This window comes from Mustela nigripes, chromosome 1 (genome assembly GCF_022355385.1).
Source record: "Mustela nigripes isolate SB6536 chromosome 1, MUSNIG.SB6536, whole genome shotgun sequence".
Lineage (NCBI taxonomy): Eukaryota > Metazoa > Chordata > Mammalia > Carnivora > Mustelidae > Mustela > Mustela nigripes.
Window position 1 is genome coordinate 7,985,306 of NC_081557.1, and position 23,820 is coordinate 8,009,125.

A 23,820-nucleotide genomic window follows, 5' to 3' on the forward strand; every position below is an offset into this window, starting at 1 on the left:
CAGACACCAAGCATAACAGTAAGGATTAAGGGCTATGGGAAATAAAAATGGTCAGCTAAGGATGATCGGGATTGCAGGGGTGAGTGGGGAGAGTATGAGTTGCATTATTAAGGTCGTCAATGTTGGCCTCACCCAGAAGGTGACACTAGACACGTACAAGAGGTGAGGGAGTGAGTATCTATGGGTATCTGGGGGAAGAGAATTCTAGGCAAGAAGGGAAAGCCAGTGCAAAGGTCCTGGGGCAAGAGAACAAGAAGGCTACTGGGACTGGAGTAGAGAGGGAGAGCGTAGTAGGAGAAGAGGACAGAAAGACGTCATGGAGTCTGGCCTGGTGGACCATGCTCTGGCTTTCCCTTGGCATGGTTGGAGAGCCGCTGCGGGGACATGATCAGACCATCTGCTGAGTTGAGAAGAAGGTAAAGCAGAAGGGCAGGTGCAGAAGAAGCCTGGAGACCAAGAAGAAGACTTTTAGGATAATTTAGGGATGAGATAACAGTGGCTTGGAGAGGAACAGCAGCAGTGGACGTAAGTGAGACGTGGTTGGTTTGGGGATGTATTTGGAAAATAGGGTTGTGGGGGTTTCTGAATGGACTGGCTTAGGGGGTGTGTGAGAGAGGAATTCAGGGTACTTCCAAGTTTTCTAACCTGACCAAAACAAAACAAACACAAAAAAAGACATCTACCACAGTCCTCAGACCAGGTAGAAACCGACCAACAGGACCAGGGTCCCAGAGAAGTCATGAGGCTCTTTGGAATCAGGGAAGGCAGGGGTTGTGGGATTCCCAGCCCCAGTGGGCACAAAGGGGTTAGGGTAGCGCTCCCACGGGGCAGTGGGTCAGTGGACAGTGAAGAAAGAAGTCAAGGGGAGGGAACGATGCTCAAATGGAAGACATCCTTGTTCTCACTGCTCTGAAATAAGACACTTCATCTTTCTCCTCCCAAACACCAGAGCCAGAGCACGCTCATTCCCGGTAGGCCACTCTCCACGCTGGGAGGCAGGGACCAGAATTACTCTCTGGTCAAGAGTCCAGTGTTTGCGGTGAGGCAAGACCCACGCGTGCCCTCTGACTCACCACAGACCCTCCCATCTCGCAGAGCATTATCCTGTTTTTCTTGGTGTCTCTGAATTTCCATCATGCATTTTATCACCACACCCAGACGCCACACTGAAGTCGGGGCATTTCAGAGATGTTGGCGTGTGAGAACCAAATGCCCCTCTGAGCACCCCTGGACTAGAATGTTCGTTATCAGTGCCCCTGCCCAAACGCGCCCAGGGCTGGCCCTACCCTTTGCATTCCCCTTTCTTTCTTGGTTTTGCTAACACGCATGGAGAGCTGGGTACCCTGTGGACGCTCTCTCAGTCAGGATGAGAGAAGTTCCCTGTTGCGGAACTGTTGTGGGACCAGAGGAGTCAAGTTCAGGTGTCCTCGCCAGAGGGGCTTCTTAGTACTTCTGTCATCTTAGGCAAGCCTCCTAACCTCTCTCTACCTTAATTTTCCCATCTTTTCAATGGGGAGAATAAAAGTACCTACTTTACGAGGTTGATGGGTGAGGATATGAGTTAGTATAGGAAACGTGCTTAGACAGAGCCCGGTGGATGGCCAACGCATTGTGTGGGCTGCTGTTATTATAAGACATCATCTAACCAGCCTCCCTGAGTCTCCTTTTAATTCTCTCTGCCGTAACCTCCCTGCTTCCCTGGAGAACAACACGCGACTAGAACTAAGAGAGCCCATTCTGGTCGCAGCTCTGTTGCTAATGGATCACGTGAGCCATTAGGAAACTCCCTTCCTCCTTTGAGGTCTCAGGCTCCTTGTCTGTACGGTGAGGGGGAGCTGGACTGGCTGCTGTCTATGGGGTCATCTATAATGGTATCATCTGAATGTCTGTGCCCCCCCCCCCAACCCAATCAGGATTCCTATGTTGCAGTCCTAACCGCCAAGGTCATGGTGATGGCCTTGGGAGGTGATGAGGTCTTGAGGGTTGAGCATGACCTCCTGGGCAGAATGGGGTTGGTGCCCTCCTAAAAGGGGCCCTACAGGCCTCCCCAGTGCCTTCGTCCAAGTGAGGGCACAGCAAGAAGACTGCCTTCTGTGAGCCAGGAAGCAGGCTCTGAATCTGCCAGTGCCTTGATCTTGGACTTCCAGCTTCCAGAACGGTGAGTAATGGATTTGCTGTTTCTAAGGCACGCGTCTATGGTATTTTGTTACCACAGCTCGAGGTCTATGACAGTCTCCAAAACCCAAACCCAGCAACCATATCCCTCTCACCCTTCCTCAGCTGCGGCCAGGGACCGCGGCCTGGGGAGGAGGGGATGGTGTCCCTGTCAGCCTTGCTCGGTGTGGTCCCACTGAGATGGCACGACCAGTGCCAACCACCCTGGGGCAAGGGCGGGAGGGGAAGGGACATCAGGCAGAGAACCCACCTTTGGAGTCTGTTCTCCTGGGAGGAGTTACCCTTTAAACCAAGCCCTGTTTCCACACTGGGTCACTGTCCCTGGGCAGCATCGTTCTGCCACTGTCGCTGTCACTGAAAAGTCTGGGCATCCTGGATGGGGAGCTGAGCGGCCACGTTGGCAGATGTCCTGGGAGAAGCCAAGGAGAAAATGGCAGTGGGTGGTTTTTCATAGGGCTCAGAGGGAGCATGGGACCTGGAGGGAGTAGCACGGAAGGCTTCTCAGGGGAGGTGACCCTGAGTCTGACTCCAGGGATAAGCAAGCTCTGCAAGGAAGGACTGGCAGAAATCAGAGCAGCCTGGGGCGGCATGAAGAAGACGGGTCCTTAAGGAGTTCCCATCTCAGAAGGATGTCCGATGGGCCTTGGACTTGCTGACTTGGAGTTGGCAGAGGGAGTTGGTACCAGCTGGTGTCCAGTGCTCTAATTGGCTTCCTGGAGGAGGCGGGTAGCAGGCTGAGCCAGACTTATCCGTGTGCCGAGATGATTTCCCTGAGCATCCACGGCTGCAGAGTCACAGCCAGAGCCATCACACAGGGTGTCTGTAGTTGAAATTCCCACTTTCCTCTCCTGCCGCCCTCCCTGGGAAGAAGAGCCCAAGCTCCAAGGAGAGCAGGGACATTCTGTGGTTCCTGGGAATGTACTTGGTGCCTCCTGCGGGGCTTGGATGTAGCAGGCATCTGTGAACCCCCGGGGAATGAAAGCCACAGAGCTTTGGCTTGCCTTGTCCCCCTCTGCCCAGAATGCCCTTTCTCCATTGAACTGCATGGCTCCCTACTTAAATGTCCCCTCCTGAGGAAGAGGAAGGCTTCCGAGCATGTCAAATGGTGTTATAGGGGTGCATTCCGAACGGAGCCAAATTCCAAATGGAGGAAATTCTATTCACAGAACCTAGAGACACAAGGCACCGTATTCTTAAACAAGAAAAAAGAAACAAGACAAAAAAAAAAAAAAAAAGGAAAGAAAGGTTGTCATAGGTTGAAATGCAATGTATGGACCTGACTTAGCGTCTGATTCAAACAGATCAGCTGTGAAAAGAGGCTCGTGGAAGACTTCCAGAGAGGGGCTGCACACCTGTGTGAGCGCACGTAGCCGCTGCCCATGTGATACCATCAGATGGCAGATGTCATGGCGTGAGTATTTTTACCGCAGTTAGAAAATTAAAAACAGAGACGTTCATGGACCTATTGGGAAATATGAACACTGACTGGATATTAGATGGCATTAAGGGATTATAAATTTTGTTCAGTGATTTTATTTATTCATCTGAGAGATGGCACGAATGAGGGGAGGGGCAGAGAGAGGAGGGGGAAGCAGACTCCCTGCTGAGCGGGGAGCCCAATGAGGGACTCGATTCCAGGACCCCGAGATGCTGACCTGAGCCAAAGGCAGATGCTCAATCCACTGAGCACCCTGGGTGCCCCGGAATTATGAGTTTTTAAAAGAAGATTTATATATTTATTTTAGAGAGAGAAAGAGAGAGAGATTGGGGGGAGGGGCAGAGAGAGAGGGAGAGAGAAAATCTCCAGCAGACTGGCTGCTGAGCATGAAGTTTGATGGACTTGGGGCTCAGTCCTGGGACCCTGAGATCATGACCTGAGCTGAAATCAAGAGTTGGATGCTCAACCAACTGAGCCACCCAGATGCCCCGTTTTTTTGTTTGTTTTTGTTTTTGTTTTTGTTTTTAATGTGGGCTCCATGCCCAGGGTGGGGCTTGAACTCATGACCCATGTTCTACTGATGGAGCCAGTCAGGTGATTATTAATTTTTATTTATTAATTTTTATTTAATTTTAAAGTATTTTTACTTATTTTAATTTTAATTTCATTTATTTAAAATTTTTTTTTACTTATTTATGACAGAGAGAGAGAGTGAGACAGGGAACACTGGCATGCAGGAGCTGGAGAGGGAGAAGCAGGCTCCCCACCGACCAGGGAGCCTGATATGGGGCCTGATCCCAGGACTTTGGCAGATGCTCAAAGTCTGAGCCACCAGGCGCCCCTTTATGTTTTTTTAAACTTTTTTTTAAAGATTTGTTTATTTATTTGACAGACAGAGATCACAAGTAGGCAGAGAGGCAGGCAGAGAGAGAGGGAGAAACAGGCTCCCCGCTGAGCAAAGAGCCCGATGCGGGGCTCTATCTCAAGACCCTGAGATCATGACCTGAGCCGAAGGCAGAAGCCTTAACCCACTGAGCCACCCAGGAGCCCCCCCCCTTTTTAAAGATTTTATTTATTTATTTGACAGAAATCACAAGTAGGCAGAGAGGCAGGCAGAGAGAGAGGAAGGGAAACAGGCTCCTCACTGAGCAGAGAGCCTGACTCGGGGCTTGATCCCAGGATCCCAGGATCATGACCTGAGCCGAAGGCGGAGGCTTTAACCCACTGAGCCACCCAGGCACCCCCCTTTTTAAAATATATATATATATATATTATTTATTTGCCAGAGAGAGACAGAGCGAGAGAGTGTGAAAGTACAAGCAGGGGAGTGGCAGACTCACTGCTGAGCAGGGATCCTGATGTGGGACTCGATCTCAGGACCTTAGGATCATGACCTGAGCCGAAGGCAGACGCTGAATGACTGAGCCACCCAGGCATCCTGGGATAATCAATTTTTAAAGTGTGATATTGATGTGTTTCACTGAAGATTGCCTCTTAGAGATACAAGCAAACCTATTTACAGATGAAATGACAACCTGTCTGGGATTTGCTTTAAAATAATCCAGAAGGGAGGGTGTCTGGGTGGCATTTCCTGGAAGGCATTTTCTGGAAAAGGGACAAGGAAGGAGCAGGACTCCCTCCTCCTCAGAGCCCTCAGCTTGGTGCCCAGATACAGTCACCTGGGATGCTGAGATGAGCACCCTTCGGCGTCTGCTTGAAGCCCCTTCAGTTGGCACTGTCGGCTGCAAGGTAGGATCGCAGCAGGAGCTAGGCCTGGGGGAAGGGCAGTGCTGTGGGCATCGGCATGGCGAGGGCACTGGGCACCCCCGTCTGAGTGCAGAAGAGGTGTTGAGCAGTCGTCATCGTGAACGACCGTCCCCACTCTCACCTGACGCCGTTCTTGCCTCTTACCCTCACCAACCAACTGCAGGTCCCCAGGCTCTCAGGGGAAGAGGTCTCAGTCCTCCTGAAGCCGAAACAGGCCATGCAGCTCAGGACGAGAGCCCAGGGGTCAGACAGATCCGGGCTTGGCCTGGCTCTGCTCCTTCATCAGCTCTGGAACGGCGGGCAAGTCATCTCGTTCGTCCTGCTGGGCCCGACCCCTCACCTGTGTAATGGGCACAGTGTGGGGGTGACCCACAATGGAGACGGGCCGGTGTCCTGTCTGTGCTCAGTTCTTAGCTTGCTGACTGCCCCCAGGGGCCTTCAGTCCTGTCTGAGGAATCCGAGCCCTGCAGGGTGCTCGCCCAGCCCCTGGGGCTCCTGCCTCCTCAGGCCGCCCAGATGTGGGGTCTTTGGAGACCTAAGGTGCTGACAGGGCTGCTGGGGAGACCGGAAGTCCTGTGTTGCTGCCTCCTGTCAAGGCTGGTGCGTTTTTTGGGGTGGGATGAGGAGCTGACCAGATTTGGTGTGAAGGCTCTGGGCCAATGCACGTGGTTCCAGGAGGGCTGGAAGATAGACACACTTACCTGTCGCTGTGCCCGCCAGCAGCAGACCCAATGAGTGGGTGGCCCAGGCAGGTCAGCTGGGCCTCCTTCAAGGGACACAGAGAGGCTGCGGTCCCATCACAGATGCTCTCTCCCACTCCAGCTCCCCAACCTTCTACCACACTTCAAGGGTGTGAGGGCTCTGTGGTCTCACCAGCTACCCAGCTGTGTGCGGGCAATGGGGGGGCGAGGGCCAGATCTGGGGCGGGGGAGAGGGAGGGAGGTTGGACTGTGGGAGCTGCAGAGGCTGGCCTGGACGGGCAAAGCAGCTGGGGTGCCCCGCAGGGCCCAGCGAGTGTCTTCTCTTCCCATCCACACCCTCACACACACCAGTTTCTCTTCGAGGAGGGAAGAGGCTGCTTCCTCTTTTGTCTTGGACCAGTTTGAGCTATACAGCTCAAAAAGATCGCCCCATCCTGGACCCTGAGGAGGGCAGCTGGGAAGAGCAGGAGGCAGCCTGTTTCAGAGAGCAAAGGGGACGAGAGGCAAGGGTTTCAGGAACTGGGTATAGTGGCCCCTTCGTGCCTGACCCCTTCACTCAACGTCCTGATGGGGCTGAGCATCACACCTGGAGAAAGTTGCCACCAGCAGCTCCTGGGCACTGAGAGCGCTCGAGGCTTCCTTGTTGTCTGGGGAGAGCTGCAGCAGCATCTGGCCTGGGGTTGGGGGAGACGGCGAGGGCGGCAGGGGGACACACTCCTCTCCCCACCACTCCCCGGAAACCCAGAGATGCCCACTGGGAGCTCCCAGCCCCCCACACTCACAGTCCCTACGGTCCTGGCCGAGGCTGGGCAGACCCTCGGCAACCAAGATGTGGGGATGAAGTCACCGGAAAGTCGTGCCCTCCACAGCCACTGCGGCCGCCACCCCTGTGCGGGGAGCTGTGTGCACTCTGGGGGCCGGGTGCACAGGAAGACACACCAAGAGGGCACTTGACAAACATTTATTGAGCAACTACGATGTGCCAGGCCCCAAGCAGGGTCCTAGGAAAATGAGGAAAATGAGCCTGGTCCTTGCCCGAAAGGAGCTCGCAGTCTAGCGGGCTGGCCATCGATCACATGAACAGCAGCGAAGGGGCATTGGACGTCACGATTTTACAGCGCGCTTGAGACATTTTCTCAATTGTAAACACCCCGCGACACAGCCACAGTGAGTTAAAAGCACACTGGCATCAATGTAAACACAGTCACACGATTGCGAGGACGGAAAGACATCACCTGCGATGATTCACATTTGTTATTTCAAAGCCCGATTTGCAGCCTTAGTTATTCCTTCCTGTTAAGTGGGACAGAAGTTCTACCCATTTGCAGAAACAGGGGTGGAGATACAGGAGAGTTGGGGGCCCTCCTGTCACACACTGGGGAAGCCACCCCACACTCATCTACTGCCTGTTCTCCACAAGCCTTTTAATCCCGACTAGGGCCCCACAGCCTCTCGCTCCTTCTCCCAAGCTGGTCAGACGGGGAGCGGGACCAAGTACCCGGAAGCAACCCCGCGGAGATCGCCCACACGTGGCCCACACCAGCTCAGAGAAGCACACAGCACCGTGTAGTGGCTCATACCCGGATACTCCTGGAGTTAAAGAGGAGCTTTCCGGTTAATCTCAAAACCTGGCTGGGTCAGTGTGGCGGGCGAACTCCCCCTCTGGAGTCCTTCCCTTCTCCCTGGATGCACAGAATTGCACGTGGATGCACGTGAATGCACGTGAAGCCGCCCAGAGCAGGGGCCAGACTGTCCCAATGCTCCACATGCCTCTGGATTCTAAAGGCAACAGTGGGGTCTGGGGTCTGACAGGGAGCTCCCCATGCCCCTCTCACCAATGAGAGAGAAACAAAATCCCACAGAGATCTGGGCTGGGACACTGGTTTAGAGGGTAAGGGGTCTGGTGAAAAAACCCAAAGTGGGCCACCTCTCAGTCCAGGGAACGGGGCAGAGGGCATCTAATGAAGCCACGGAGAGGGCGGCTTGGAGCAGGGTGCCGGGTGCCACCTCATCCGGGGGCCAGGCCACCCCCTGCAGGCTGGCCACGAACATTTCACCTTAGAAGGGTCAGCGACTAGGGTGGGCATGGCGTCCCCCCCACCCCCAACAGTCTCTCTTGCACAGAGACTTACCAAGGGAGTTAGAAGGTCCAAAATGTTAAAGAAGAGCTGTTTGTGACCCCATTTCAAGGCCTCGGGGAAGGGGCGAGGCGTCGCCCTGTGACCGGCACCGACTGGGCGCCGGTCCTCCAGCCAATGGCGCCCTGTCGCCTGGCCCTGGTCTGCTCTCCCTCCCCTCAAGGTCGCTCCGGGAGACCAGATATCCTGCTAGCAAGTTCCTTCCCCCAATGATGGCCCAGACGGAACGCTCTTAATAAAAAAAAATAATTTATTGTCAACAAAGGAGATATATACAACAGGAAAATAGGTGAAAAGGAGGGAGTGAGTGAACAAAACCCCCAGGTGGGCTGCTCGGGCCTCCTGGTTTAGAAGCCTGAACAGGTGGGGGAGGAGAGGCATCCCCCGAGGTAGTGGGACTCAGTTCAAACCCCATCGTGACCACCTCTTGTGTAAGGCACTGTGCCAAGGGAGAATGGTGGGGGGTTTAGAGGGGGAAAGGAAGGGGGACAGAGAGGTCAGGGTCAGCGAAAGGGTGGGGGTAGGTGTTCTCCACAGGCCCAATGCCGCACCACACGACAGCCCTGAGGCCGGCCTCGCCCAGATCTCAGGGCCTGGCCTTGCGCCTTGCCAGGGGTAGACACCTTCCAGTGCCCCCAAGTAGCAGTAAATGCTGCCCCCCCCCCCACCCCCGTCCTCTCCTCCATCCTGCCTTGGCACCTGGTTTAACTCTCTCCATCAGGTGGCCGAGCCGGGCAGCTCTGAGTGATAAGCCAAAGGGGGACCCTGCCTCCTCCCTCCCTCCCTCCCCGGGAAAGTGAGAGCCTATACACCTCCCCCTGCCCCTGGCTGGGCCCCCACAGTGGTGCTGGAGTCTGACAGAACCGCCGGCCAGTTTGGGGGGTCACCTGCTCCCACACTCTTGGCGCCTTGGGGGTGCTTGGACCAGTCTTGCAGGAGGCTGACTGCCGGGGGCTCCTCCATCCGTACGCGGATAACCTGCAGATCCAGTGTCCCGCGGAGCCCCGGAGGGGGAGCTGGGCAGGGATGGGAGCAGAGAGCAGAAGTCAGGGCCCTCCGGACCCCCACTGCAAGGATGCCCCCCAAAGGCCTCTGCAAACCGCACCTCCACTCCCAGGCCTTCACTTCCACAGTCCGGGGCCCGGTACGAGGGGGGCCCAAGGCAGGAAGCCGCACTCCTGGTTCATCTGAGGACCATGACCAACCAGAAGATGAGGTCACGGGCTCTCAGGTGTTAAGTCAGACGCAGCCCGTGGGCTTCCTTCCCCACGTACTTTGGTGCACGGATGCTCAGTGTGTCTACTCGCCTCGGCTCCTCCCTTCGGCTCACTCTGCTTCATCTAAAACTTCCTGGGCGCCCTAGCCTGAAGGCTTCTGCCCTGTGTGGGCAGAGGGGGTGGGTGTGGGGAACCCCCTACCCAAGTAAGATGCAGCTGTGCCTGTCATGGGGCTCACGATAGATCCGGAAGCTAAAGCGAGAGCCCCGCATGGCATGCCCTGGGCTAGCATCCCAGTTCTGCTCTGAGAGCTTCCCTGGGCTCTTCCCTCCCATCAGGACCCACACCACGGGGATCAGACGTCCACCTCAGCAGTGGGGAGCAGCTGTTCTGAAAAGGCAAAACCAGGCCTTAGAGGAGAGAGCAGACTCTCCATGGCTTTCAAGCAGCCACAAAAAATGTCCCCCGCCACACGGGCACGTGCTGAAGTACTTCACATTGAAAAGCAAAACCGAACATAGTAACTGCAATTGTCGGGATGTCTGTTTCGAGAAGGATCCACTTGTGGCATTTGGCCTACACTGTCTTTAGAGACGCGCTCTAACAGGTGGCTGGGAAACTGGGCACAGCTTTGCTGTACAGTTTGCTGACATTCCAAACTCCACACCAGTGGCCATCGCCAAATTCTGCTCTGGGTAAGTCGGTCTGTGTCTGACAAACTCCAAGCTCTGTGAGGACAGGCCGGATCCCAAGTTCAACAGCAAGTCAGTGGGCGCCCAGCCTGTGCCCAGCACGGCTCTGACCACCGGGGTCCCAGCAGCGCAGGGAGCAGACCACGAGGCCCTCCTGGAACTTCTGATCCCGTGGCGGGAGCCGATACGATCAATGAACGCAATGTGTTCCATTCAGACACATCGGAAAGAAAGGGAAGCAAGAAGAGACACCGGGGAAGGGGACAGGAGAGCGTGGAGGGCCTCGTGGGGCGGGTATGTGAACAAAGATGTACAGAGAGAGTCCGCTATGTGGGTGGCCAGGGAACAGCATTCCAGCCAGAAGGAAGGGTGACCGCGAACGCCCCGGGGGTCGCCTGCCTGACGTTGTAGGAACAGCAGGCCGGCTTGCTTAGGAGAGTCGGGATCCTGCGGTGAGCATCCCTGGTCGCCATGGACTCTGGCTTTTTATCGGGAGTGTGACGTGAACAGCAGGGACAGCATCTAACTCGGTTTGCACCGGGGACCCTGGCTTCCGTAGGAGAGGAGACCAGAGTGGGCAAAGACCAGAAGCTGGCAGGCCAGGGGGGAGGCCATTAAGGAACCAGGCAAGAGATGGCTTGGACCAGGGTGGCCGCAGCGGAGGGGGTGACAGGGTGACAGAATTCAGAATTCTGAACCCATTTTGGAGGTGGGGCTAACACGATTTGCCCAGGGCTTGATGGAAACGGGAAGAGGATGATCCTGAGGGTTTAGCCTGAGCAAAGTGCGGAATGCAAAAGGGGAGGGGAGGCTGGGGAGGACGAGAGAGGCTGGGGGCAGGGGGTGCAGGGGGAGATTCAGTTTGGATAAGGCAGTTCCATAGATCTTCTGGACAACCACAGGCATGTCACCAGGGGAATCTGGGTGGGAGCTGGAAACACATGAACTTGGACTGGGTCCCTCCAGGAGTGAGGAAGGCCCTGCCCCAAGGTTGAGGCATCCAGTCCGTCACTTAACCACTCACTCACAGAACATGTAAGCAGCACCTGGACCCCGTGCCAGGCTCTGGGGAGATCACAGGAAATGAAACAGATACATGTCCTGACCTGAAGCTACTTACACTCAAGAAAGAGGAGGAGAGAGAACCGTCAGATCGGACTCGGGGAGCCGCGTGTGAAAGGACAGGCTGGGGAAACAGAACGTCTGGTGAAGCTGGAGGGAGACCCGGCCAGTGGTCCGGGGAGCCCCAAGACCAGAGCAGATCTGGGAAGGAGGGAGGGACGGTATCGTGATTACGGTCGCACTGGGGAAAGGCCAGCACTGAGAAGTGACCGCTGGATTTTCATTTTAGCCAAGTCAGTGGGGACCTTGCCGAAAAAAGCAATTTTAGCAGGAGATGGGAAGATTGGAAGAGGGCGGGAGCGGCTCCGAGAGAGGAGGGCCGGTTAGTGTGGGAAATGCTCCCCAGCCTCCCTGAAAAGGTTTGGGAACAAATGAGACAGTGGCTAGGGAGGGATGAGGGGTCACGAAGGGAGAAATCACAGCTTTGCGTAGGCTGCCGGGTGAGATCTGGAGGTGAACACGGACCCTGGACAAAGAGGAGAGAGGGAGGGACAGAGCGGCCAGCAGGGAGGGGACGGGCTCTAGCCAGGCGTTAGGGGCCCCGGGCTTCCCCAGCAGCAGAGAGAAGGCTTGGAGGCTGCAGGGGGCTGGGTACAGGTGGAAACACAGGCTGCCACTTACTAGGTGAGGGGCCCTGAGACAGGTGCCGTATCTCTTCGAGGCTATGTCCTCTTCTCCAAAATGGAACTCCTAACACGGCGTAACATGATTGTGGGGATTTAAGGAGACGGGTGACATGCTAAGATGTTAACAGAGTTCAGCATGTGCTAAGAGTTCACGGACTTGGGGACTGCTCAAAGCAACGGAATTACGTACCAGTTCTTTCTGGCAGCATGGAGGGCAGAGCCGAGAGTGGTGGGGAGGGGAGCATCAGGACAGTGAGGCGACCGTGATGTGGGGTGCCCTTCCAGAAAGCAGGCACCATCTGAGCCCCACGGCCGTGAAAGAGCAGACCAGGAGGACTTATCAGTCCGGGGACAAGCTGAGCCCCCTCAGCACTCCAAACCCAGGGCTGGCCCCCTCCATCCTGGGGACCCAAGCCCCTCTGCTTCTCCAGCTCCTGTCCCCCTCCCCCCACACTTGTGCGTGAATGTGTACAAGCACAAACCTTCTCCAGAGGATGGGCCCGGGTGCTTTTCTCTTGTTAAGTCTTGTTTCTGATCAGCAACTCTGAAAATGTCACTGCCACATGACAAGCGAGGGTAGCCGCTATCCACCCTTCTTTCAGTAAATCTTTATGGAGGGCTTTCTTTGTGCCAGGCCCCATACCGGCTGCTGAGGATCCAACAGTCAACAAGACAAAGACCCTGTCCCTTGTGAAGCTCACCCACGCTCACCCTCATGAGCACAGGCATGCACGCACACGCACACCTTTTCCCTTGGTCCAGCCTGGAAGCATACTGAGCCTGGTCGAGGCATCCTAAGAGCCAGCCCTCTAGGTCTTACACAGACACTAGCAAGACCAAGAGGCTCTTTTTCTCACCATTTGTGGGTGGGGTCCTCAAGCCTCGTCCTTCTCTCCTGGCTTGGACGCCTCCCCACCCTCACCCTGCAAGGCCCATGGAAAGTTCCAGAAAGTCTTCTCTGCTTCACATTCCTTTCCATCAGCTCAGCTGACCACACCACAGTGACCTTTCCCAACTTCTAAATCCTTGACTTTCAAGATTTTTTTTTTTTTTTAAAGATTTTATTTATTTATTTGTCAGAGAGAGAGCGAGCGAGAGCGAGCACAGGCAGACAGAGTGGAAGGCAGAGTCAGAGGGAGAAGCAGGCTCCCCGCAGAGCAAGGAGCCAGATGTGGGACTCGATCCCAGGACGCTGGGATCATGACCTGAGCCGAAGGCAGCTGCTTAACCAACTGAGCCACCCAGGTGTCCCGACTTTCAAGATTTTTTAAAGTGACAGAATCTTTACTCAAAATCTTCCAAGAACTTCAATCCATAAAGCAACTCAACGTGAAGACATTCTGGTTGAAGCCTCACAGGTTTCGGGAAATCTGTCCAAGCTCTGCAATCCTGAAACAGTCTGCGACCACCACTCTGGGCCCTTTGCTCTGCACAGAACTATGGTGGCTGCGTCCCTGCCTCTGACCTGTACCCCCAAAGAGACAGTCAGTTTCTTGGGGACAAAGACACTCTGTCCTCACTCGTGTCATCTTCTAGAGTGCTTGCCTCAGGAATGAGCTGCTGTGGGTTCTCTACATGCTGCCACCCGCCGAGAAAGACCCTCTCACGTCAATCAGATGGGAGAACCTGACGACTTCAGACTCTGCCCACACACCCCAAAGGAACCTGTGACCTTGGGGACTCCCTTCTCAGCTACTCACCACTCCAGGGAGGTGGAATTTGGGCACAGGGTAGCCCGGGACTCAAAATGAAGGCTCCCTTTTGAGAATGAAATCAGAAGACCCATTAAACAGTGGGCGTGGCCAGCCATTTAGAGCAGGGATCCGCCGCAGAGGACGAGGAGGCTTGGGGAGCGCTCAAGTCCCAGCAGAGCGCAGTCTCAGGGAGGCAGGACTGGAATGTGGCTCAAGCTGAAACTTGAGACAGTTAAAACCGTGACCTATGTGAACGCCTGATGCCTGCCTCAAGACGAGGAAAAGCGGAGCCTGGTTTGGTAAAATATAATTGAGCGAGGGGTGCCTGGTGGCTCGGTCATTGAGCGTCTGCCTTCGGCTTGGGTCGTGATCCCGGCCGGGGTCCTGGGATCGAGCCCTGAGTTGGGCTCCCTGCTCGGTGGGGAAGTCTGCTTCTCCTTCTCCCACTCCCCCCGCTGATGTTCCCTGCCTCGCTGTCTCTGTCAAATAAATCTTAAAAAAAATACATTAAGCAAAAGTGCGTGTGCATAACACGCCCACCCTGAGCTTTGCAGAAGGTCTCGAGGATACAAACCGGACTGTTAACAGCTCCCTGCTGGGGAGTGGGGAGGGGAGGGCAGGGCGAGATGCACATCTGCTTTTCTCTTTGTGCAAAAAGCCCACCTCCTCTCTGAGAGCGCCGCTCTGGGGAGCCACAGTCTTCTCCCGCTACCTTCCCTGGGCTCTAACTCCGGATGCACATTTCAGGCAGGCCGGGACAAGGTGCTGTGGGTCACTCGGTCACTCCTTCAAGGGCCATTTCCCGAGCCCGAGATGCCTGTCCTGGACAGCTGAAGAAACCAGGCTCAGCCTCTGCCCTCCCAGAAAGCATTCTGGTCTAAACTGAATTCTGCCACGGCTTCACTCTGGGACTTTTGCCTAAAAATGTCCACAGCCTCAGCCCCAGGATCTGTGACTGTGGCTTGTCACACGGCAAGAAAGAATTAAGGCTACACGTGGAATTAATGTTGAGGATTAGTCAGCCGACTTTAAACTGAATAGATGGTTCTGGATGATCTGGGTGGGCTTCATGTACTCCCAGTCCCAGTGGGGAAGAGGGAGGCAGAAGAGTCAGGCCGAAGCTCAGAAGAACTCTCCTGGCCCTGGAACCTCTACGGGCTTTGAAGATGGAAGGAGACCGAAAGCCAAGGACTGCACACAGCTTCTAAAAAGCTGGCAGGACAGGCACCTGGATGGCTCAGTTAGTTAACCCTCTGCTTCCGGCTCAGGTCATGATCCCAGGGTCCTGGGATCGAGTCCCACATCGGGCTCCCCGCTCAGCGGGAAGCCTGCTTCTCCCTTTCCCTCTGCCTGATGCTTCCCCCTGCTTCTGCTCTCTCTGTCTCTGTCAAACAAATAAGTAAAGTCTTTGCCCCTGGAGCCTCCAGAAAGGAACACAACCCTGCTGACACCCGGATCTTAACTTAGTGAGGCCCATTCCTGACCTCTAGAACTGAAAAGGAATAAAGCACGTTCTCATAAACCACGAACAGGTTGTTATAGCAACCACAGGAAACGAATACGAGGACCAAGGGAAGGAGGAACCAGCTCTGAGACTCAGCCTTCCCACTTCCATCTCCCCTGCAGAAAACAGACTTTCCTAAGGGCCTGATGAACCACGTATAGAAGTTTCTGGAAATCGGTTACACATGATACAAACACAAGCACTTACTGCTATCATTAGACAAGTCACTGGACTGCTCTGTGCGCAGAGGTGCGTGTTGAGTTCCCCATGGGTCCATTCAGGCCCTTGCTCCAACAGGGTGAGCGGAGCACCACAGACCCCGGGGGGGGAGCAGCCTTAAGTGTGGAGCTGGGTGTCTGGCCTGGGGGAGCACTGGCCTTGCCCAACCTGACGGATCACTTCCAGGACACTTCCAAGGAGCTAGTTCAGATTTCTGGCCAGTCCCTGTCATTCCAGTCTCTCAGGAGACCCGAGTGCTGACCACCTCTACACCCAAGGCCCTGGTACAGAGGGGCCTCGAGGAGGCCCGAGCCCCAGGACGCAGCCTGCCTGTCCCTCCCTTGTCATCCCCTCTCGGGAGCTCACCTGGAGAGGGGCTTTCCGGCTGGGGAAGGCCTCCTTCTGCAGCTCTCCCCTCTTTGGGGGAGTCCTTGCTGTCTGAGGCCCTGAGCTGCGTGTGGGAGAAGAGCTGGAGGACGAAGCCCGGGGGGAAGCTGCCGTCGGTGAAGTGTCGGACTTCAGCGGGGGCCGCGAAAGTCTCTGTGGGTGAGTCGGGGGATGGGGGGTCTGGAAGGAGAGATAGGAAGGAAATGGGAGTCCGGGAGGTGGAGCCATCTATCCTCACTGAAGCCAGAATCCAAAGGCCTAGACCATCTCCCTCCCCTGCTTGGCTTTTCCTCTTGGAGCACTGCGGCCAGAGCCCATGTCCACACCTGCACGGGGCCTTCCTCTCACCTGGGTCGGGGTCTGGGTCCAGGTCCAAGTTTTTGGTCATGGGTCGGCCTCTTTTCTTTCTGACCGGCTCTTCCCCAGGGGGCTCCTTCCATCTCTGACCACGGGGCTTCCTATTTCCTGGCTCTGAGACAGGGGCAGCTGCAGAACGAGAAGACCCCAGACCTTTTAAAGGGTCCACACCTGAGCCCCGCAGCCCCTCTCCGCAGAGAATGCAGGGTGCAGGGTGCGTGTTCCCCTCTCCCCGGCTCAGCCTCAAGGGCTTCCCCGAGACTGACCAGGAAGCTCGAGGGGGCGGAGGCCCCTGGGCCGGCTCCTTTTTGGGAGACACTGGTTTTCCTCGGAGTCCAGAAGAACGACGATCTCTGCCGGCATCCTGGCAGGGTCTGGCTCGGAGTCCGGGTCAACTTCGACATCCTGGCCTGAGTCTGGAAAGGGTGCACGCCCAGTAAGCTCCAAATGTTCTGTGGGGCCACCCCCACCCCCACCCCGCCAACCCCACCGTTCCAACTACCCGAGGTTGGTGAAGAAGGCTGCTCGGCTCTGACGTCCTGCAAAAGGGCCACTCCCTCACTCCAGGCCTCCAGGATGTTGCTTTTCTCTGAAGGGCTCAAGTCCAGGGTATGAGGGTGCTGTTCCAGGATGTGTGTGCGCGCCGTGTCCGCCGAGGGGGCCCGGATCTCCGCCCCACACACCATGCACAGTGCCCGCCCGCTGCCTCCTGGGCTGTTTCCCACCAGGAACTCCTGCTCCCAAGACACCTGCTGCTTGGGCTCCTCACAGCCTTCGCCACCTGCCTCCAGCAGGCTGGGCCTGGGCGGGGGGGTCTTCTCCTGCGGGGCCACTGCAGAGGGAGACGTGCAGGAGGCGTTAGCAGGAAAGGTGCCCGTGGCCTAGAAGACTTACAACATGGTTCCCCAAACTTGGTGGAGTCTGGGGGGCAGGGGGAGGAACATTCCCACCCAAAGTCTTTCTCTCCCTTCCCCTGCCGCCCATGAGACTGACCTTAACCTTATTAAAGACCATAACCTTATTAAACCTTCCCTGGGTGCCTCGGCATCCGCTAGCTCCCTGCCTCTCTGCTCTCCACCTGGGCTCCAACCACAGTTCCCCGGGCTTTTCCAACAGGCTGTTCTTGCAGGTCTTCAGCCTTGACACGTCTGTCCAGACCACCCTGATGAGTCCGACAATTTCCTTTACTCCTGGGAAGCTTTCCTGACCTCCCCGCCCTGGTGGGGGATTAGATCTACATCTGACATCCAGGCCACACTGTGTCCTTTCTTGAGAACAAGAATGGTCCATCTGATCTATTGTCCCTACAGGGCCTGGCACGCAGGAGATGCTCGTGGGCCTTCTGTCCTCGAATGACGGGGCATGCCAGCTTCTCCACTGGGCGAGGCCCTTTCAACAGGCCACCACACCCCATGAGAATCCCTTTCCCATCTCCCAGAGCATGTGCAGGTGTAATCTTGCGCCCAAGGGTCTGCCTGGCACCTGCTTTGTGCGCATGGAACACAAACTCGACAAAAGCGGCAGGCTGAGACCCATGTCAGCCTGTCTCTGCGATTTCTCATGGCCACACCTCTTTCTCACCTCAGAAGACTGGATGAAATTAAATATGGGCCGTCCTAACGCCAAGGGACTGTACAGGGAGGTGGCTTTTGAAGTGGGTCTGTGAACTGGCCAGGATTCAGAAGATCCAAGTCCAAGGCTGGACTGTACCTATCTCCCACGTGACCGGGAACCTTGACCTCTTGGTTGCCATTGGGCTCTCTTTCCCACCATTCCTCCAAAACAGCTCTTGCCAAAGTCACCAATGCTAAACCCGGCCGTTAGTTCGTTAGTTCTTAAACTTCATCATTTGACTCATCACTTCTTCCAGCTTGATTTTTGTTGCTCAGCTTCCGGGCACCACCTCCTGTTGGTTCATCTCTTACTTCCCTGGGGCTCTCTTGGGGTCACACGTGCTGGCTCCTCTCCTCCTTCTCACGGCTCTCTCACTTCTTTCAGGGCATAGCTGAAGAACCATCCTCTCGAGACGGCCTTCTCGGCCCCCATGCAGAAAGCTGGGCACCCCATTACCCAACCCCCCACCATGTCCTCCCTAGCCCACACCGCCACCGGGTCTAACATGGTGTTACTCGCGCACAGTGTCTCCCCGCTGCATGACTTTTGATTGTCAACGCTTGGACCCCCAGACTCCAGAACAGTGCCTAGCAGGTGGTGGCATGCGGACAATCTCTGACGAGGGACTGACTGACTTCATCTCCAACCTATAGTCGCCAGAGAGAGCTCTGCATCTCCCGTCTCGGACCCCTTCTGTCTACCTCCCTGCTCTGACAGTCTCTTCCCACTGCCTGCCGGCTGATGACTTCCTTACTTGTACCTCCGGCCAGACTCGGCATCTAAATGCACGTGTCTGATGCCGGTCTGGCCATACCACTTGAACGTGTCCCAGGCCTACATCTTAGCCTTCCTGTCTTTGCACATGGGAGGCCCGTACTTCTCGGTGCTCAGGCCAAAGACTTTGAATTCGTCCTTTCTCCTCTTAACCCAAATCTTTCAAAAAGCTTCTGCTTTAAGACATGTGCACTGGCTATCCTCTCTGCCTAAAGTGCTTTCCCTCCCTCCCACTGTCCACAAGGTTCATTCCCTCATGTCCTTTGGGACTGCGCTCAAGATTCACATTAGAGAAGCCTTTCCCGACTGCGTGATATTCCAAATAAAACACCCCCATTCTCTTTTCTCCTCCCTTTGCTCTGGTGTTCTCTGAACCACTTATGAGTCCCTGACACCCTATGCATTTAATTATGTTGGTCTTGGGTCATTCATTTATATATTCCAGAAGGGGTGTTTCTTTCTGTCATCTTTGCTCATAGTCATTAGCGTGCCCAGTCTTAAACTGCCTGGCTTACAGCAGGTGCCTAATAAAGACCTACTGAATGAATTAACTTCTCTGGACTTCTATTTCCTCATCCCTGACAGTGGGGAACAGGGCCTCTCTTGCAGGGTTATTGAGAGGATGAACTGAGACAGCTTGGCCTCCAGCCCTCAGTAAATACTAGCACAGGCAGGGAAAGAACCTATGGTGGATGGCAAGCTCTGAGATAAAGGGTAGCTGCCTTTATTTCCCTGACTTGTTTTATAACCCTCCAGAATCCAAAAAAGGATGAGAGAGGTGGTGGGGGGAAACAGCGTGTGATGCTGAGGTTAAATAAATGGCCTTGCTCTCAACCTCTTTGGTGAACAATCCCCCCTACGGGAAGAGGTATTGGAGAATAAAAACGATATTTGCATTTCCATGAACATTTTTTTGGCATTTTCATGAGTATTAAGTTTCCAACTAAGATGGCCCTTTGTTTTCTAATGGTCTGCAAGATCCTGCGGACTACAGAAATTGGTAAAGGGGGAGGGGAAATCAAGGGCTCCCAGGTTGTTCCTCGAATCCCTTGCCAAGGCCAATCTCCTTCCTGCGTGGCAGAGGGTACCCCTAGCAAGCGCTTCTCTTCCGAATCTGAGTGTGCTCTGTGCCATCCCATTCACCCCTGAAGCGCTTGAATCTGACACCTGTGGCTTACGCAAGTGGAAGGCCCGGGATGCAAGGGGAGTTGGGGGACAGGAAAGCTTTCTGCGTAGAGGGCCCTGAAAATCCTCCCCTTGGCGGGCGGCATCCTCGGATCTCTCCGGACACCAGGCTGCACGCCCGGCCTCGGCCCTGAAGGCCTTGCTGCCCCTCGGCCTAAAACACAGCCTGGCCCCTGCGCCGGCCTCTGGCTCCGCGGGGCGGGAGACCGCGGCCGCCGGTGCGGGGCCCGGGAGTGGGGGCGCTCGGGCACCGGAAGATCCGGAGCGCGCGGGGTGTGGATCGAAGGCTCCAGACCCCGGACGGGGGCGGGAGAGAGGGAATTCGGGGAGGCCCCAGATTCCAAACCCTGGAGGGGGCGGAGCGAGAGCGCGCCCGGGCCCCAGGCCGGAGGGGGAGGGGGCGCCCAGGTCCCAGACCGGGGGGGGGGGGGGGGGGGCGCTGGAGCCCCCAGACTGCGGAGTGGGAGGGGGCACCCGGGCCCGGACCGTGACGCGGAAGTGGGGTCCCCTTCCATCCTCACCTCTGAGCATCGGCTCAGGCCGCGGAATTACGGCCACCACCATGGCCTCCTCCTCGTCCTCCCCTTCCTCGCATTTGAGCGTCACCTCGAAGCAGTCGAGCGCGGCCCCCTCGGCCTTCAGGGCCATGGTGCGGCCGTGTGTGTGTGTGCGCGGGGGAGATCGCGGTGACCGGACGCCGGAGGCCGGGCGCGCAGCCAGGGGCCGCCTCCCGCCCCGCGCCGCCCCCTCCCCGCCCCCTCCCCGCCGCCCGCCGCTCGCCGCTCACTGCCCGGCCTGCGACGGGCGCGTCCGGGCCTCCCCGAGACCGAGCGCGTCGGGACCCCGGGCGGGGAGGGCTCAATCCGGGGCCCCAGGCCCCCGCCGCTCCCTTTTATGGAGGCTCATTGTCGGCGCCCTCCCGGACGGCCCGCCGCGGGCCCGCCCCCGACCCCGCGCGGCCAATCGCGCGTGGCCCCGCCCCGGGCACGCGGCTCCGTTAGCCGCCCGGGGACCCGCAGGGCGGCGGGGAGGGCCGCGCGCTCCCCGGCGGCCTGCGGCGCGGAGGCGGGCATTGCCGGCGGGCGGAGAAGCCCCCGGACCCCGCGGGCTGGGGGGCGTCGTCCCTCGGGCTGCGGATCGCGCCCGTTGGCGGGCGTCGAGAGCGCTGCCAGGTGCCGTGGGGTTTTGTTGGGGGTCGCCTTTGCGTTTCCCGAACGAGCCTTCAGCCGCCAGAAGATGCCCCGGGCGGGAAAGGATCCGGCGGAGCGGCGAGAAGGGCCTTGGCGTGGGAAGGGGGGATAGGGAATTCCTTCTGATTTTTGCCAGCTCTGTGACCTTGGGCACGTTATCTGTTTTCTTAGACGACCTCATCCTTTCTCGGAAGACATTGTGGAGGCTTCTGGACAAGGGGATGCGGAAGGTGGAAGAGCCAAGTGGAGTGTGGGCACACGCAAACCACCCCCGATGGCTTTGATTTCCATTTATTAAAACGTGAGTCTAGAGACTGTGCACCTCCCCAGGGGCACACAAATTCTTGAGAGCCCCAAGACCGGAGTCCAGTTGCCATGACACTGCTTCGCCGCCATCCTACTCAGGTCGAGCTTTTACCTCCGTGACACAGAATGGGCATACCCCCTCTGCTCCAGAAGCTCTCCTGAGATGTCGGTTGAGAAAATGTCTGACACTGGAAATCCATCTTAAAATGCCACCATATCAGACCAGACACAGGAATAATTCAGAATAATGTATATAGTGGGTTGGGGGCTGGAGAGCCAATAGGAGCTAGGGTATCTGCATTACCGTGGGTCTTTAAGTGAATAATTTTGTTACTTTCAAGTGTACCCCGTACTTTAAAGGTTTTACAAATAAAGGTATTACCAAGCCGTTTTCAGTCATTTCTATCTCTCGATCACCTGGTAAGCTGTGCAGGGATCCCTTCCTTGAACTTACGCTCTCCTCTCTACTGCCTTGCATGGGTCCAGATCCTCAGGCTCCCAGGACTGGGGCCATCAGGTGTGGGTTTGGCCCATGGGAGCCAGTAGCAGTAGACTGGAAGATAGCAGGAAAGATAAAGCCAGTGTGTTTCTTCTCTTTCTCTTGTTTGCTCAGGCTTGGGCAGGTCTCTAGTCATAGATAAAACTCCTCTGTGGTCCCAACGTCTGGGGGATGAGTGAGTCCCAACTCACTTCCAGGTTATGTTAATTCCCTCTCCTCCATTTGTCCCTCCAGTTTAGGAGTGGTGGGGAGTGCCCTGTGTTTGCTAATCTCTGTGTTGCCTCTCTGTCCCCTGTTGGGACTACTCAGCCCTTCCAGCACTGTTGTCACCAGCGTCAGGAACACCCTGCTTTAAATTCTTTGTTTTACATACCTAGAGTGGTTCCTCTTACCCTCTTGGACTCTGAGTGATACACCCAATATTATACCAGGCAGTTTGTCCTCACAAGTCTTATGTGGTAGACTGTATTGTTCCCATTTTCCAGAACATGAAGTTGAGGCTTAAAGGGGTAAATTACTTGCCCAAGGTAATACACCAAGAATCCTATTTCATCAAATCTAAGATGAGCGTTTTTTCTACATTTTTAACATCTTTGGAATGGGGATGCTTTCTATAATGGACATTACGATGAAGTTTTAGGAATACCAAGAACATTTAAGATTACCCCTCTGATATTCAGACCATAATGTTACCAGCAGAAATAAAATAAATCACGTTCAGAATGAGACATCGGTGAGACCCCTTGACGACCACAAAGTTGACTCTGAGTGGTTGCTGCTTCCTTACCGTAGGTAACTCCAGCCCTGTTTGCGTCCCCCTGCCTCCTAGATGAACTAGTTAGGACTATATATAACCCAGTCTTTAAGTTGCCCCTGCTTTTTGACAGCTTTCAATCCAGAAATGGTCCCACACTTCCCTAATCCCTCTACAGAACCGCGGAATGCAAACCCATATTTAAAGACTCATATGAGGGTTTCCCTAGGGTACATTCTCCTTTACAGAAGCAAATTAAATAAACCTAACTTTTTCTTTTTTTTAAAGATTTTATTTATTTACTTGAGAGAGAGACAATGAGAGAGAGCATGAGCGAGGAGAAGGTCAGAGAGCGAAGCTGACTCCCCATGAGCTGGGAGCCCGATGTGGGACTCGATCCCGGGACTCCGGGATCATGACCTGAGCCGAAGGCAGTCGTCCAACCAACTGAGCCACCCAGGCGTCCCGAAACCTAACTTTTTTTTGACAACAGCTGTGTCCCTGGTGGTCTTTGGTCAGAGGGCTTTGACAACCTTAGCCAATTTATTTTGCATTCATTTTTATGTATATGAAGAGTGATATATAGGAATAGACATTTTTCCAAAGAAGACATCCAGATGGCCAAAAGACACGTGAAGGCGCTCAACATCCCTCATCTTCAGGGAAATACAAATCAAAACCATGATGAGATAGCACTTCATACCTGTCAGAATGGCTAAAATTAACAACACAGGAAACAACAGATGTTGGCGAGGATGCAGAGAAAGGGGAAACCTCTTGCACTGTTGGTGGGAATGCAAAATGGTGCAGCCACTCTGGAAAACAGGAGGTTCCTCAAAAAATTAAAAATAGAATTACCGTGGGACCCAGCAATTGCAATTCTAGGTATTTGCCAAAGGGTATAAAAATTCAGATTCAATGGGGCACATGCACTCCAATGTTTATAACAACATTGTCAACAGTAGTCAAATTACGTAGAGTCCAAATGTCCATTGACCGATGAATGGATAAAGAAAATCTGCAGGGCACCTGGGTGGCTCAGTGGGTTAAAGCCTCTGCCTTCGGCTCAGGTCATGATCCCAGAGTCCTGGGATCAAACCCCACATCAGGCTCTCTGCTCAGCAGGAAGCCTGCCTTCTCTCTCTCTGCTAACCTCTCCGCCTACTTGTGATCTCTGTCAAATAAATAAATAAATAAAATCTTTTAAAAAAAGGATCTGGGGTGTGTGTGTGTGCGTGCGCACGTGTGTACAAATATACATAGTGGAATACTACTCAGCCATCAAAAAGAATGAAACCTTGCCATTTGCAGCAATGTGGATGGAGCTAGAATGTATTATGCTAAGGGAAATAAGTCAGTCAAAGAAAGACAAATACCGTATGATTTTACTCATGTGTGGAATTTAAGGAACAAAACAGATGAACATGGAGGATGGGGGAAAAAAAGAGGTAAGCAAACCAT

General features: G+C 55.2%; 1 protein-coding gene and 1 long non-coding RNA gene across 2 annotated transcripts; one reads left to right on the forward strand and one right to left on the reverse strand.

Moving 5' to 3' along the window:
• Positions 1-8,449: 8,449 nt before the first annotated feature.
• Positions 8,450-20,368, reverse strand: SPINDOC (spindlin interactor and repressor of chromatin binding). Its single transcript, XM_059403179.1, has 6 exons — positions 20,132-20,368; positions 16,540-16,869; positions 16,304-16,453; positions 16,029-16,166; positions 15,660-15,860; positions 8,450-9,235 (listed from the first exon to the last, which is right to left on the reverse strand). Exons 1-6 carry the CDS (start codon positions 20,256-20,258, stop codon positions 9,024-9,026), a joined length of 1,158 nt encoding a protein of 385 aa, XP_059259162.1. The 5' UTR covers positions 20,259-20,368; the 3' UTR covers positions 8,450-9,023.
• A 291-nt stretch (positions 20,369-20,659) lies between these two features.
• On the forward strand, positions 20,660-21,497 carry LOC132006158 (uncharacterized). Its single transcript, XR_009400999.1, has 2 exons — positions 20,660-20,782; positions 20,972-21,497. It is a non-coding gene; the product is annotated as an uncharacterized LOC132006158 (long non-coding RNA).
• Positions 21,498-23,820: the final 2,323 nt, after the last annotated feature.